The sequence below is a fragment of the Podarcis vaucheri genome (assembly GCF_965113315.1).
Source record: "Podarcis vaucheri genome assembly, chromosome: 8".
NCBI classification, from domain to species: domain Eukaryota; kingdom Metazoa; phylum Chordata; class Lepidosauria; order Squamata; family Lacertidae; genus Podarcis; species Podarcis vaucheri.
In genome coordinates, this window is record NC_138766.1 from 9,881,109 (window position 1) to 9,897,511 (window position 16,403).

The window sequence follows — 16,403 nt, forward strand, 5'->3', positions numbered from 1 at the left end:
ACTTCAGGCTGCGAACAAGCCTCCTGCGTGGATCACATTTGCAACCAGAGGTATGACTGTACCTGACTTTTAGAAGACATCTGAAGGCAGCCCTGCTTAGGGAAATTTTTAATATTTGATGTTTTCTTGTGTTGGGAGCTGCCCAGAGTGGGTGGGGAAACCCAGCCAGATGGGCAGGGTATTAATTATTATTATTATTATTATTATTATTATTATTATTATTATTATTACTACTACTACTACTACCACCAGGGGAGAATGCAGCCCTTGAGCTGGTAAAGATCCCCGGCCCTGCTGTATGCACTTACTTGGGAGTAAGTCCCACGGACTCAGTGGAACTAGCTTCTGAATAAGCATGCATAGGATGACTTGACCTGCAGTTTCCACAATGGGCAACAGCAGCTTGGAGAGGAGTTGCAGGATGAGCTCCTTCTATATGGTGCAGCGTGTTCTTTCTTTCTTTTTTTAAAGATGACTTTTGTTGCATGGGAAAGTACCATGCTATAAAGGGCTCTCATGCCAAAAAGGTCATATGAATAAGGGTCCCTGTCAATCATTTCCTGTTCAAAATTCCCTCTCATTCACTGCTATCAACTACGCCAGCTCAGGCCTAATTAATGGTCATGTCAGGGGAGACAATGGGGCCATCTCTGTCACACACCCACAGAACCCCTTGTTTCCATCCGTACCTAACATTGCTGTTAGTGACCTAGTTTGAATATCACTATAAGGGCTTATCCACAGGTACCTTAAAAGCTCTCAATCCAGGCATTTATTTTTTATTCTTTGCTCCAAGCTTTCCTCATGAAAACCCACTCTTTAGCGCTCAGTTGAAGCAAATGTCGATTCAGCTTTTTCACAGATTGCCATTTGCTCCAGTTAAGCTTTAAAGAACAGGTTTTCACAGGGAAACCTGCAGAGCAGAAAAAGGAAGGAAGAAAGGAAGAAAAGGTATTTGAACACTGGGTTTTAACATGTGGACAGTGCTTGAAAGGAGCAGAGGAAAGCTAAGTGTGGATAAGCCCATGGTGAAATGATAGCGAATGTGTAAATTGCTCATGCGAGTTGCATCAGCCCCCAAACCTGGGGTTAGCCACCCCCTGCCCTACAGCTTGCCATCACTTCCTGTTAGACCAAATGAAGTGAGTGCGTTTCCTTAGACCTGAGAAATCAAATCAATAAATAATAATGATAAATAAGGATTAAACCGGAATTAACTGGAATTGTATCATCATCTTCTATTACCCATGAGAAGAACGTTACATAAATGTTTTACGCTGCACAAGTTTCGATTATGCTCAGCAATTTAACAACCAGCTTAAGCTTTGCTCTGGTGTAAGCCTAATATTTATAGACTTCATGAGCTAGCTCAGCTGGCTTAAATGCTCAAATCTGGGACTGCAGCCAAACCCCTTCAGGGCTTGCAGCCATGAATTCTAAAATATCCCATGTAGAACCCAGAAATGATGTCTGGAAGGTTCAGACGGCAATGCGATGTCTCTTTTAACTCGAGAGAGTGCACATAAATGATGTAAGGCACTATATGTGCGCGCAGAGCCATGATATAACTGCTTGCCCATTTTAACATGTGCCGTGATTAAATAACTATTTCACTACGATGATTCAGGATCAATGAAATTAGAAGTGTCCTCAAAGTGCTGGAGTGCCTAAAAATTAAAAACCGTATGCTTCTTTCTGAAACTGCAATTCTAGGTAGGCACTTTTTTTTTTGCAGAGTATTTTACTCTGGACTACAGATAGGTAGCCGTGTTGGTCTGCCATAGTCAAAATAAAAAAATTCCTTCCAGTAGCACCTTAAGGACCAACTAAGTTAGTTCTTGGTATGAGCTTTCGTGTGCATGCACACTGTATTCCTTTTTCTTGCAGGATCCCAAATGAGAGTTTGGTTGCTATATTTAATAAGAGGCATGCAAACCTGAATGTGATATCTATCTATCTCCAGTATTCAATGTTCCCCTCCTCTTTCATACACTAACACAACTAAGATCCTGACAAGAAGTCATATTTGCCATGTGAAAAATGACCCCTGAGCAACAAAAGACACAGAGAGCGGAAACCACAGCCCTTTGGCAACCACTCTCTGTCAAAAGTCTAGCCAGCATGATGGTGCTCTCCAGATATTATAGACTACAACTCCCATGATGCCCCATGTTTCCCGGGGCTGATGGTACCTAAAGTCGGCAACACCTGGAGGGCTTATTTTATGGCTCCATAGCAGGTAATTGCATACCCCTAAGTGTCCCGATTTAACTGGGACATCCTGGATGGACAGACGTCACCCCAGCTTCTGATCCCATCCCAGATGTCCCATTTTAGCTCCTGTGCTCTGGCGCTTTTTTTTTTGGTTCTGTGCTGTGGCTTGAGTCAGTTGGTTCACACCAGAGCGCAGGGTCAAAAAATGGAAGGAAACTTACTTGGACCCTGCCCATCACTACTCCTCTTCCTCCTCCTGCCACACTTTTGGAAATATATCTACAGCGTTGGAGGAGGCGGAGGCTGGTTTTGTGATGCTGCGCAGGCCAGGGCAACCTTCTGCAAGCCAGTCTGGTCTGTACAGCATCTCCTGATACTGAAGAGCAGGAGGCGGAAGACAGCAGACAAAGGTATTACTATTACCAAATAATAGTAATAATACTCAGCATTTCACTCTTCAATATATCGAGTCTTCGTAACTTAAGAAGCATCAAGCCAGGCATGGCGGAAGATCCAAATATTCAGTTTAAACGGTTTTGAGAACAGCTAAGGTAGGGATGCGGGTGGCGCTGTGGGTTAAACCACAGAGCCTAGGACTTGCCGATCAGAAGGTCGGCGGTTCGAATCCCTGCAACAGGGTGAGCTCCCGTTGCTCAGTCCCTGCTCCTGCCAACCTAGCAGTTCGAAAGCACATCAAAGTGCAAGTAAATAAATAGGTAACGCTCCGGTGGGAAGGTAAACGGCGTTTCTGTGTGCTGCTCTGGTTCGCCAGAAGCGGCTTAGTCATGCTGGCCACATGACCCGGAAGCTGTACCCCAGCTCCCTTGGCCAATAAAGTGAGATGAGCGCCGCAACCCCAGAGTCGCCCGCGACTAGACCTAATGGTCAGGGGTCCCTTTACCTTTACAGTGGTATCTTGGTTTTTTAAGTTAATCCGTTCCAGAAGTCTGTTCTTAAACCAAAACTGTTCTTAAACCGAGGCGTGCTTTCCCTAATGAGGCCTCCTGCCGCCGGTGCCCTTCCACCATTTGGATTCCGTTCTTAGACCAAGGTAAAGTTCTCAAACCGGGACACTACTTCCGGTTTTGCGGAGTTTGTAAACTGAAGCTTTCTTAAACCAGACTGTTCTTAAACCGAGGTACCACTGTATTATTTCCATATTACAGGTGGTGGGTTAGGACAAGGGGAAAGAAAAAGAAGAGGAATTGGAGGCTAATAAAGGAATTCATGGCTGAAGTGGGTTAAACTGGGGACAGGGCAGCCGTACACAGGGCCAAGATTTCCTGGTCCCAGCCTGGGCCGTTCCCGACAGTCGGAGAAGGCAGCCCTTCAAATCCACTGGTCTCGGAACAGGTTAGAGCTTTATAATCATAATCAGTGACTAGAAACTTGAATTTTTGTCCAGAAATGAACTGGAAGCCAGTGCAGATTGAACAAAACCTCAATAACATTCCCTGGAAAAGCCTCGGAAACTTTTCATCAAAAAGTTGTGTTGCAAACATTTTAAAATAAATGCATGCGCCAAGAGGAAACACACAATTTGTGATGGGTTTTATTACCTTGGAGGGCAAGCTGCCATTTTGCAAGGAACAATTCCAGGAGCTGGTTGAGTCTTAGGGTTACAGAAAGAAGAATCCACCTGTACCTGCCCGTCTTTGTAGCAACTTGCTTTTGTGACCATTTGACCTGCATACAAAAGAACACAGGTGGCTAGTACCAAGTTGCAAACAGCTGCATGCATCCGAAACCCAATCTCTCGGTTATCTCAAATCCACCGTGTACGTCTTACATAACCCAATGTAAATAGCAATCTCGTTTTTCTGATTGCCTCCTGTGGTTCGGGTGCCCAGCTCAAATAAACAAGTCTGGTGTTTTCCTTAGGTATTTGCTAATTACATGACTGATTATCTCAGAGCAGCTCTGGTAATCATATACAGTGGTACCTCGGGTTAAGTACTTAATTCATTCCAGAGGTCCGTTCTTAACCTGAAACTGTACTTAACCTGAAGCACCACTTTAGCTAATGGGGCCTCCTGCTGCTGCCATGCTGCCGGAGCACAATTTCTGTTCTCATCCTGAAGCAAAGTTCTTAACCTGAGGTACTATTTCTGGGTTAGCGGAGTCTGTAACCTGAAGCATATGTAACCTGAAGCGTATGTAACCCGAGGTACCACTGTATAAGATTTCCCTCTAATGCTTATGTACGTGACGTATAGCTGCATAAAACTAAGCTTTTGGGGAGAAGGTTCCAGAACACCTGGCTTCCTTTCCATTCACAGGGATGTACGTGAGAAAATTTCAATGACCAGATCAGGGAAATGCTTCGGATTTTTGCAGAAGAGAACAAGTGTTCTCTTAGAGTAGTCTATTTAGGAATATTTACAAAATTCTCCTCATCCAAACTTGTCTCTGGATTTGGGGGTTCTGAAGTAGCTAATCATGCAGCAAGATTGTTTTCTTCTGCTATGGAGGGTAGGACCTGAATCAATGGTTTCAAGTTACAAGAAAGGAGATTTCTGATGGTAAGAGCTGTTCAAGAGCGGAACAGACTCCCTAAGAAGGTGGTGGACTCTCCATCATTGGAGCTTTCTAAGGAAATACTGGATGGCCACCTGTTACTGATGGTTTAGTTGAGATTCCTGCATTGAGAGAGTTGGGCTAGATGACCCTAGATAATCGCTCCAAATCTACAGTTCTGTGATTCTATGATTCAGTCCACCAATCTTTCTTTTAAATTTTCAGACCATGTACGCAGTTTACTGAAGCTCAGGAGTGCATATGGGCATTGATTAAATCACATGACAACAACGAATCTTCATGTAATTGCACGATCACATCAACAATACTTCTTGCACAGAGTTTTAAAATCAATGCACATATGGCACTGACAACAGAAAACTGTAGCAGACTAAGCACGCACCAATTCCTAAATGAATTTTGAAAATTCTCCAAGGTAGCAGAGTGCAACAAGAGGCAAAATCAATCCACACAGAGGGGCAACAGAACAGGACAGGGGGCATCTGCTCACACTTCAGTCTTATTTGCTTATGCAAATAAGAGATCAAGAGTGCAGGGATGGTGCCTATATAATGGGAACGGTCTAGTTCACACAAATAGTTGTGTGGTGGTTGCTTAGATTGCAACTGTGTTCCACGCAGTGTGTTTGATAGTCACTGCATGCCTTTTGTGTTATGGCATAATTCCCAGAAGGTTTACTTTAGACAAAGCTCTAAGTGTGCAGAGAGGCCTTCCTTAACCTTGATGTGGTAGGACTACAATCCCCATCATGGCCAACCCACATGGCCAGTGGTCAGGGATGATGGGGTTTGTAGTCCAACATCGTATGGAGGTCAGGTTTGAGGAAGGGTCGTGTGGTCATGTATGATGGCAGAGCAGCACTGCACCCAAGCCTTCCAACGGGTACAGCTGTCCATCTCAAAGCTCAACAGTCTTACATGTGGTGGATGTAACAGGACCCATGCAAGCAATGCCTTACATTCACAGTGCAGTCATGGACATATAGTATCTGCAAAAGGAACATGCAGTTTGGCCCTGTGCGCACTGGACTTCAACATTTGCTCCATCCCCCCATTTGTTCTTCATAAGGAGGCCTTGCCCTAGATCAATGGCAGCATTTCAGGCCACTATAGAGGGTGGGAAGAACATCCTGCTAATCTATGGGTGATGCTTTCCCCAATAACTCCCTTTGGCCTTGCACCTTCTTTCTCCTATGCTGTCACGGACACTTATCTGTGGGGGGTCGGCAAGGTGGCAGTGCCTCTCAAGCTTTATTTAATAACTCAAGAACACGCCACGCATTGCTTGCTCAGACACACTATGGGGAATCCTCTACGAAAGGCAAAGTCCCATGAACACAGTGAAGGAAATGTTTCAAAGAGTCACCTGTAGACAAGCAGAGACCAACTCCTTTCCTACTGTATCTTTCCCCCACTTCCCCTCACAGATCTGCTTGCCAGCATACTTTTGTTACCTCGCAGCACTTTGCATGAACTTGCTTTCTCCTGACACAAAGAAAACAGAACGTAAATTCCTTTCAAAACTACCAATAAAAGGCGGCGTGTGAGGCGACTTAACCCTTCACCCAGTGTTGGAAGGATTCTATTCCACAATTTATTCCCCTTCTATTATCAGGCCTCCCTGCCTCCGCAGTCTGCCTCATGTGCTGAGCTCGGCTATTTTTGTTTGTTACACAATGTGTGGCTTGCTGCGCCTCCAGACAAACTGGTCATGCATTTTATAGACTTGCCCGTCACATGCTGTCTGCACAATTAATGAGCAAGAAGTTCAGAGGCTTAAATGATAACAGTGACAGCACAGGATAGTTCCAGCAAGAGGGAATTACTCCGAATTGTTTTGAGAAGCAAGCGTTGGGAGAGAAGGCAACCACAGCCTTTTCATCTGCACAGATAAAACAGATGTCTGTCTTCCCGACATTTCCTTACTCGTTAATTCTCATGTTTTACGCGATATTTCACATGATGTACAATCCACTTCTTGAAATTTAGTGGCACCAAGCAGAAACTTACAACTCATTTCCATGTCGTTTCCAGGAAAAAGAAAACCCATTTGCAACTCAGTTGACTTAGAAAATCACAGGAACTTTGCATTGTCATTTGTCATGACCAGGCCACCTCCGTCCACTTTATGGAATTTGGGATGGAATCTCTCCTCTAAAACGCTTCAGAACACCAGCTTCAAGTATTAGCATATAAACATTTATACATGGCATTTCTCTCCAAACTGCCAGACATGTTTTTTTGGCCTCTTTGTATTGCTCTCATGGCACCATCCTCTTAGCTCAGGGGTCAGCAAACTTTTTCAGCAGGGGGCCGGTCCACTGTCCCTCAGACCTTGTGGGGGGCTGGACTATACAGTCATACCTTGGGTTACAGACGCTTCAGGTTGAGTGTTTTCGGGTTGCGCACCACGCCGAACGTGGAAGTACCGGAATGGGTTACTTCTGGGTTTCGGTGCGTGTGCATGCGCAGAAGCACTAAATCATGCTTTGTGCATGTGCACATGCATGTGTAGACACAGCGCTGCGGGTTGCGAACGTACCTCCCACATGGATCACGTTCGCAACCCGAGCGTCCACTGTATTTTGAAGGGGGAAAAAAGAACAAATTCCTATGCCCCACAAATAACCCAGAGATGCATTTTAAATAAAAGGACACATTCTACTCTTGTAAAAACATGCTGATTCCCGGACCGTCAGCGGGCCAGACTGAGAAGGTGATTGGGCCCGATACGGCCCCCGGGCCTTAGTTTGCCTACCCATGTCTTAGCTCTTCCTGTCTAGCTGGCATGGGAACAGTTAGCATTTCAGAGAAAGTTACCTTGAAGCAACCTAAATTTAGTTTCCAGGGCCACACAACTACATTTCCTCAGGCCACAGATGCCAGCATGTTCCAAGATGACCATGGGCTCCTCTCCATTTCTATTTAGATTATTTGTGTGACATCCACAAACTTTACACCAGGCAGGTGAGTCACCAGGAGGTAATCCACGCACCCTTCACAAACCCAGTGGTTTATGCCCATATAATGATCACACCGTTGTATTACCAGAATCCCTCTTGCTGCTGGGGGGATCCTCCATAGAAGATATCAGGTTTCTCCCACAAGGAATGGGTCTCTTCTAAAATATTGTTTCCCTTTCCCCCAGAGTGGCCCTGACCTACTCCAAGATCCTCATTTTATAGGACAGCAGGGAAGCTGTTGCCTTGGGGGTGGGATGCTGCTAGCGTATCTCCAAAGGGCTTGCCAACCGACCTCTCTGGCTCTCATCTTCTCCTAAGCAGCTACCTTGGCCTCAAGGGATTGGGTTTGTTCCCTGAGGGCTAGCGGCTCATTGCACCCATATGATCTGAGAGGAGTTTTGCAAACTGAAACAGAGACCCCTCGCAACCCCCCCCCCCAAGCAGAAGAAATACAGCTGTACCTCTGGATGCAAACGGGATCTGTTCCGGAGCCCAGTTCGCATCCTGAGCAGAACGCAACCCATGTCTGTGCGTGCCACGACTTGCCACTTCTGCGCACGCATGTGATGTCATTTTGAGCGTCTGCGCATGCGCAAGTAGCAAAACCCGGAAGTAACCCATTCCGTTACTTCCGGGTCGCCGCGGAACGCAACCTGAAAATGCTCAACCTGAAGCATATTTAACCCAAGGTATGACAAGAAACCTTCAATCGCTGCTGTCAATGACAAAGTGACCCATGGGAAATTAGATGACAACTAAATATCTGGCAACCTATATATGTCTCACCATGGATGTGTGCACTGGTGGAGGAATGGGGGGCGGGCAGGGAGAGTGAACCGCCCCTGGCACCATCGCGGCCACCGCCCCAGACATGTACCATGCACCCCCAAGCACACCAGGCGCTATGCCCCCCAGGACGCAGGCCACGCCCCTGCGGGGATGGCAAGCCACATCCCCGGGATGCGCGCCATGCCCCCTGGGACGCAGGCCAGCCATGCCCCCGCCTGCTCTCTACTCCCGGTGCCAGAGCATGCTGCTCAGCCAGTGGATGTGTGTAAAGTGCAGTGAATGTCTGTGTGCTTCATGGTTTCCACTCTTTCCCCTCTGCAACCTCCCACTCCAGCTGCCTTTCTGTTCTGTATTATTTTGGCTTTTTAATATCCAGAGCTCCAGCGATAAGAATAGTGGTGAATGGGCAAAGGCTTAAGTGGCTTCCTTCCCAACCTTGGCTTCTCCCCTGGAAATTCCCCTTCCTTTTCTAACAGAGAAGCCTGGCTGCTTACTTTTGAAAAACACACAGGCTGCCGAGCTTTTAGTTCCAGTTTTAGCCATGTGAAATTCAGTAATGTATCAGTAACTAATCCTAACGATCCAGGAGATTGTAACACATATACTGTAAATGAAAAGTCGAAAAGATGAAAGGAAGGTTGTTTTTTTTTCCTGGGGAACAAACTGATCACTTAAAAATACTGTTACAGTTTGACAAGCATAGCAGCCTTAGATCAAAGGCAAAAGTATTTGCATTAGAGCTGCCGAAACAAGGACCAGATTCACAGCTTCTGATGGATCACAGCCACTTTGACCTTTACCTTCTTGATGACATCAGCTCTTCTTTTCCCAGTGTTTTGGTCTTTTGAACCAGGTGGCAGATGTTCACAGAGAACAAGCAACAGGATTATCACCCCATATGGAGGCTGCTCAAACTCTGGCATCTTACAATTTACTCTTTGTCTGAAATCGAGCCTTGGTGTCCGGGTACCTTCTCAGAATACAAGGCAGTGTAGCTGAGAGCATCCACATCCGAGGGCAAGTGTGTATGTCTCTGTGTGTTTGCAACACATTCACACACACAAAATGTTCATGGGGTCAACTTAGAGATAGGCAACTGGAAGCCCAAGATCCATCAGTTTTGACCCCCCCAGTTTCACCATCCAGTCCTCAGGCCTGATCCTGTTTATATATAATATAATAATAATTTAATATTTATACCCCGCCCATCTGGCTGAGTTTCCCCAGCCACTCTGGGCGGCTTCTAATCAAGTGTTAAAAATGATACAGCATTAAATATTAAAAACTTCCCTGAACAGGGCTGCCTTCAGATGTCTTTTAAAAAGAAGATAGCTGCTTATTTCCTTCACATCTGAAGGGAGGGCGTTCCACGGGGCGGGCGCCACTACCGAGAAGGCCCTCTGTCTGGTTCCCTGTAACCTCACTTCTCGCAATGAGGGAACCGCCAGAAGGCCCTCGGCGCTGGACCTCAGTGTCCAGGCTGAATGATGGGGGTGGAGACGCTCCTTCAGTTATACAGGACCGAGGCCGTTTAGGGCTTTAAAGGTCAGCACCGACACTTTGAATTGTGCCCAGAAACGTACTGGGAGCCAATGCAGATCTCTCAGGACCGGTGTTATGTGGTCCCGGCGGCCACTCCCAGTCACCAGTCTAGCTGCCGCATTCTGGATTAATGGCAGTTTCCGGGTCACCTTCAAAGGTAGCCCCACGTAGAGCGCATTGCAGTAGCCCAAGCGGGAGATAACTAGAGCATGCACCACTCTGGCAAGACAGTCCACAGGCAGGTAGGGGCACAGCCTGCGTACCAGATGGAGCTGGTAGACAGCTGCCCTGGACACAGAATTAATCTGTGCCTCCATGGAGAGCTGTGAGTCCAAAATGACTCCCAGGCTGCGCACCTGGTCCTTCAGGGGCACAGTTACCCCATTCAGGACCAGGGAGTCCCCTACACCCACCCGCCCCCTGTCCCCCCAAAACAGTACTTCAGTCTTGTCAGGATTCAACCTCAATCTGTTAGCCGCCATCCATCCTCCAACCGCCTCCAGGCACTCACACAGGACCTTCACCGCCTTCACTGGTTCTGATTTAAAAGAGAGGTAGAGCTGTTTGCCTCTACCACCAACTTTTTATGAAGCATAGCCAGGAAACAAGGAACCCCTCCTTCTTCACAGAGCAATCCAAAGCCCCAGTCTACTCTGATGGAGATGTTTCGAATGGAGCCGAGGGACCTCTTTGCTCAGCTCTGCCAGGAGGGAAGCCCCACCATTGGCATGGAAGCGAGCAGGAGCCAGGAAGCAGAGAATGGTGGAAGCAAAGCCACTTCCGCCCTTCAGAGGAGGTGGAGTTGCGGGCTTCACGGCCCTAGCCCCCGCGCAATTGGGGGGATTCCCGGCCATGTCACCTCCTGGCCAGCCAATCGGTTGGCTCTGGGGATGTGGCCTGCCTTATTTAAAGCAGGATGTGGCCGGGGATTTCCCTCTTTGCTGCCTGCCAGCTGTTCCTGCTTTTCCCACCCTCTCACCCTATAAGGTTTTCGTTCCTGGACCTTGCTATGGACCTTGGTTGGTCGCCGTTGAGGGCCCTGGGAGGAATTTTTCCACTTGGCAAATTGGCATCAGCCACTTGGTGTTCGCCTACCTCGTAGCAAAATCGTCACAACTTTCTTGGTATTGGTGGTTAGGCATTGGAAGAGGGGAGGTAGCGCCATCACCTGCCCCGCGTATTGAAGGGTAGTCCGATAAAGGATTCCGGGGGGCGTGGCCCTGTCTGAAACCTGGGGAGGTGAGGGTCTAAGGCACGCCCCCTATTGGTGACCCCTGGGGAGTTCCTAGTTGATGTGCATCAGCAGGACTCCCCCTACTGGTGGTTAACCCTTCCCGGACTTCAAGCGGACGGGCTGAAGTTGGATATAGTCGGTTAGGACCAATGCCTAAGCCAATACCGCTCATCACCTGTAACCAATAAAGCTGTGGCCTTATTTAGCCCATTAACCTTAATAATTGTGTCATGTGTCATTATTTCCACTTGGGGGGCGGGGCAGGGACTCACCACGCAACACTGATATCTCCAGTGGAGGAGTAGGGAGGAAGGGACAGAAGAAAAGGGTCAGAGGTCTCCAGGATGGATAAATGGTAGAATGTTTGCTCCGATTCAGCGCTAAAGAGAAGGTTTTTGTGGGGAAAGCTCAGGGCAAAAGCAAAACAAAAAACCAACACACGGACAAGGGAGTGTTAAAGCACAGACCTCTTGCCTGGAAAGGGTTAGGGCAAAAGTTAAGTGTGGATACGTCCTCCATCAAGGAAGGAAAAGTCAGCGTGGCGGTGGGAATGAAAAGGCTCTTCCATGGGAATCAGAGCACTTATCACCTGCAAATGACAGGTTCAAGTGTGTTGCCATTCCTGCTCCAACAGCCGCCCATCAAGACGAACTGGGCCAGAAGTGCTACCATCCCACTAAAGCAGAAACAGTGGCTCTGAATTTCCAGAAAAGGAAGTCTTCTCTTTAATTGGTTACTGCTGCTCCTTCTACTTCCCGATGGCCAGCTAATAATGTTCTTCAGAGTGACATGTGGAAATACTTGAAGTCTTAAAAGTATGATTGGTTGGTGCTGCTTCTTCTAGTGTCATGTTAAAGCAATACTTTCCTCTGCATAGTGAAGATCAGCGTAACAAAGTATTGGGCATCCCCCATCGCCATATTTAACATAACACGAAGGAGCCAACCTAATTATATAGCCCATAAATGAGCTTTCTATTCCTACAGGTTACATTTTCGAGCAGCCTGGAAGTGCCTAGTGAGGGCTATTCCTGACAGGAAAGAGTCTGTGGTCTGCAATAAAACTGTATTTTTGAACATTTCAGAGATACATTACCTCCTCCACACGAGACGGAGCATTCGGAATGGGTGACGGCCCATGTATAGTTAGGCTTCAGTGCTGTCATTTTTTCACTTTCTGCCTTGGGAAGGGAAAATTCCCAGCCAATTCCTAGGTTTTTGCCTTGAGAGAGAAGCTAAGAAACAAAACAAAAGAGGGAAAGATAGCAGCATAAGCTTAGCATTTGCTGAAATTTTGAATGTGGAGTTAGCAAGAGAGTTTCTCTGAAAAGAAAGTATGCCTTCTAAAGATTTACTATTTATTTATATACTTACTGTTAAGCTATTATTTATATATTGCTTAATATAAAAAGCAAACTCTAAAGGTTTACTACAGGGGTCGGCAACGTGCAGGCCATGGGCTGGATGCGGCCCACGAAGACTGTTTTACCGGCTCACAAGCTGCCCCCAAACCGTGCCACCCGCTCGGCGAGTCTCCCACATGCTGCGCTAAACCAGCACAGTACGGAGCGGTGACTCGCTGAGCGGTGCCGGAAATCGTGTCTTTGAATGTCCAGATGCCAAAAATTGCTTCTGAACAGGCACAATTTTCAGTGTCTGGGCATGCGCAAAAGCGATTTCGGGTGCCGCGGACATGCACAGACACGATTTCCGGTGTCGCGCTGCGCCAGTCCAGCCGACAGACAATCTCCATGGGAGTGATCCGGCCCATGGCCGGTAAACCTTGCTGATCCCTGGTTTACTACAACAGCAACAATGGGTGGTGCTCAACTAATGCATAACACTGATGGAACATGTTGATTGGATATTACCCAGTAATAGTAACTGAATTTGTCTTCATACATTCATTTATTACATCTATATGCCAGCTGGTCCTCCAAGGAGCTGAAGATAGTGTACCTAGTTCTCTCCCCCCCTCCCGATATTATCCTCACAACAACCGATTAAGGTAGGTTAGGCAGAGAGTGAATGATTCTACAGTAACATGCTCTAATGTCAGGGACTGGCGGGGCAGAGGAGGGGACCACTGGAATGACCCAAGAGAGGGGACTAGTTATTTATGGGGTGTCATGCCACCTGCAAGTCAGGAGCCAAGGGAGGAGGGGGAGTCAGGGCAGTCTGAGGCGGAGGAAGGTGGAGGAGGGGTAGTTGAGATGAGGGGCGGGTCAGTAGATTCCCCATCTTCCCCAGCCCCACTGTCTCCTAGAAGTAGGAGGGGCTTGAGAAGGGAACAGCAGCCATGACTTCCATGCTGGAGAAGTCTCGGGTTAGGTATGAGAGGCTACCATATGTGGTGGCAATGTAAAATTATTAAGAAAGCCTGGGAAGTGATACATAAAGATTTGAAGAATATGTTGAAAATGACCTTTGTTAAAAAAAATTGAAGCTATTATTTTGGAAGGTACAGGACTTAATGGATTTATCATGCAAAAGACTTTGTCCCTACATCTGAGAATGGACCCCAGGCCAAGACCAGCCCACCTCTATAGAAGGAAGAAGCCACCGTCAAAGAAGATGAAGGAGATTGGCAAAACAAATGAATGAACTATGGTGGACACACTAGACAATTTGAAGCCCTAGAAGGAAAAAGGACATTGTTCTTTTTTATTTTCTCTTAAAAAGGGGAGAAATGTTCAGGCATAATTAGTAAGCTTTGTGTATTGGCTTCTATGTTAGTTGAACTTTTAAAGGTCAAATGTAAGGTCAAATGCACAAGGTTTTAAAATCAGATAGTTAAGAGTATAAGACTCAATGGACATGTATAAATAAGTACAAAAAATGGAACCAGGAGGGGGAGTTGGAGGGAAGGCAATTAATTAAGTAGTATGATTTTGATGTTTTTGTTTTGTTTTGTTTTAGCTCTTTTTTGTTATCATAAAATTAATAAATTGTGTATATAAAAAAGAGAAGTCTCGGGTTGTGGGCACACAACCTGTCAGAAGAGGGCCTATAACTATCAGACGCATGCCTTCCTTATCTGGGACAGGCCATGTCATGTAACTGCACAATGTTCTCTCAACTTTTGGACCATGGAACTTAAGTATCACAACGTAACGTACCTCTATTACCACACTTTCATTTGTCGGCCCAGGAGCAGTTAATGTCTCCGGCTGGTTAGGTGGCCTTCGGTAGTCAAAAACAGACCCAGCAAACGTGTATCTCCCTGGCCAGTCAACGGTCCAGTAGCCATTGAGGTGGTATTTTTTACTGGAACTCCGAACAGCAATGTAGGAGCTGGAGGTGTTCATTTCATACACACGGATGCTTCGTGCTCCAGCAGGGATAGTAACTAAGCTGTAGTACTCTAGACAAAGGAGGAAGAGAAACCGAGTTTAGTATCCTAGCCAGCACCACATGAAGGTGGGGAGCCAGAAGGGAATTGTTCACTCATCAAGTTCTTGTTTAATTTTAAGGCTCTGTTGTTGCTGAGACTTAAGTTGGAATCCTCATGGAGTGCAACATTAGCTTCTGTGACTGGCCGCCAGTATAAAGTTCCTGTATTAAATATTAGGAACCTGGTCTCCCGCTCCCTCACTGGTCAATAGTGCAGGTAACTCCAGCTCCTGATTTTGCAGACCTTGGGCAGGAGAGAACACACTCCAGGTATGGTGGTCCATGGATCTTGCATGAATTGTTTTCATGTTACCCAAGTGGCGTGGTTATCACTCCTGCTACCCCCTTCCTCTATCATCTCCTACTTGGGTTAAAAGCAGGGTTTTCAAAGAGTTCTGGAATCTACCCAGCTCTGTTTTAACATGTGTTGGTGGTGGGTGGATGTGATGGTGACCCTGTATTATTAGGGGACAAGGGGAATTCGTATCCAGGGGGCAGTGTTGGAGCTAGCTGCTCAGGCACCCGGAGCGGTGTGCACCTGGGGGCGGGGCGATCCACCCACGGGGGTGGGGTGGTCTGCCCACAGGGGCAGGGTGATCTGCCCACGGGAGCAATCCTCGGGGTGGCACAATCCACTTGGGGGTCCGATCACAGTTTGGCGGTGCGATCCTCCTGGCAGGGGTCCGATTGTGGCGCAGTGGTGCAATTTGCCCAGGGGGGATTTTGTCACCCCCCTCTGGGATGGTACCCGGGACGGACCGCAGCCCCCCTTCCTATGCCTCTGACAAGGGGCACATCCACGCTTAACTTTGGCTGCACACTTTCTAGGCACAAGTCAGTGCTTTCCTGGTCCATGTACGAGCACCGAAAACCCACTCCTTAACACTGATAAGGAACAAACAGCAATTCAGATCAGATTCCGTTCAGCCTCCGAGGTACAACTGTATTTTGGGAAATTGCTTGTCTAGTCCATATGCCTCTGGACACCTCTTAAGTTATCATAACCAAATTTTGCATAATGGTTCCTGAGATCAGGGAGCAGGTATTAATCTGTCTTTGGATACACTTTAGCACCAGTTTGAATCGAGATAGCAGACTGAACCTTTCAAAAGAGATTTCTTTGGTTTCTTTGAACTCTTGAGCAATGCCAGCTACGAGTCTGAAGGTACTCATGCTGTTTCAACGCACACTTACGATTTGTAGGGTGGTATTTTGTGTACTGCCCCTTATATATTCTACAGCTTGAATTGTCTCCTTTGCACACTCCACAAGCATCTTCCACAGAACTGGAGCCTAGGACGTGATCACAGCCAACCACCTGCAAGGCAAGGACCACACAATCATCTGCAACGTCTGCGTTTAGATCACAGTGATAAGTCAGTTGCGAAAGTTAGAAGGAAACCATCAGACTTTTAAATTTTTATTTCCTAGGCATGTTTCATTTCTCCAGACAAAAGGCTGAGTAAGCAGACATTTGGGGGAAAGAAAGCCTCATTCACCTTGGGTAATTGCCAGGGTATTATTGCTCATAATATGAAACTATGTTGACATGTGGAACCTCTCTTCCTCCCCCTCTCTTCTGTAACTCTCCACAATAGGCCCAATGGCCTCTTCATGCCCTCTGGGTGGAGCGGCAGAATAAAAGTGGAACAATAAAAAATGAGAAAGGGTCAACACCTTACTGACAATTTAAAGCAGGGACAGCCAATTTCTGCTGCTTCTTTTTTTTAGT

At 46.9% G+C, this 16,403-nt stretch overlaps 1 protein-coding gene and 1 long non-coding RNA gene across 3 annotated transcripts in view; both read right to left on the reverse strand.

Moving 5' to 3' along the window:
- The window catches only part of LOC309538909, a 206,878-nt gene that overhangs the window by 61,642 nt on the left and 128,833 nt on the right, over positions 1 to 16,403 (reverse strand). The window lies entirely within an intron of this gene.
- ADAMTS16 (ADAM metallopeptidase with thrombospondin type 1 motif 16) overlaps positions 1 to 16,403 on the reverse strand; it is an 80,949-nt gene that overhangs the window by 19,062 nt on the left and 45,484 nt on the right. For both annotated transcript variants that reach the window (XM_082234211.1, XM_082234212.1), the window contains 4 exons: positions 15,866 to 15,989; positions 14,398 to 14,642; positions 12,375 to 12,513; positions 3,774 to 3,900 (listed from right to left, as the gene is read on the reverse strand). In XM_082234211.1, coding sequence (XP_082090337.1) covers positions 3,774 to 3,900; positions 12,375 to 12,513; positions 14,398 to 14,642; positions 15,866 to 15,989 — 635 coding nt within the window. The remainder of the gene's footprint in view (positions 1 to 3,773; positions 3,901 to 12,374; positions 12,514 to 14,397; positions 14,643 to 15,865; positions 15,990 to 16,403) is intronic.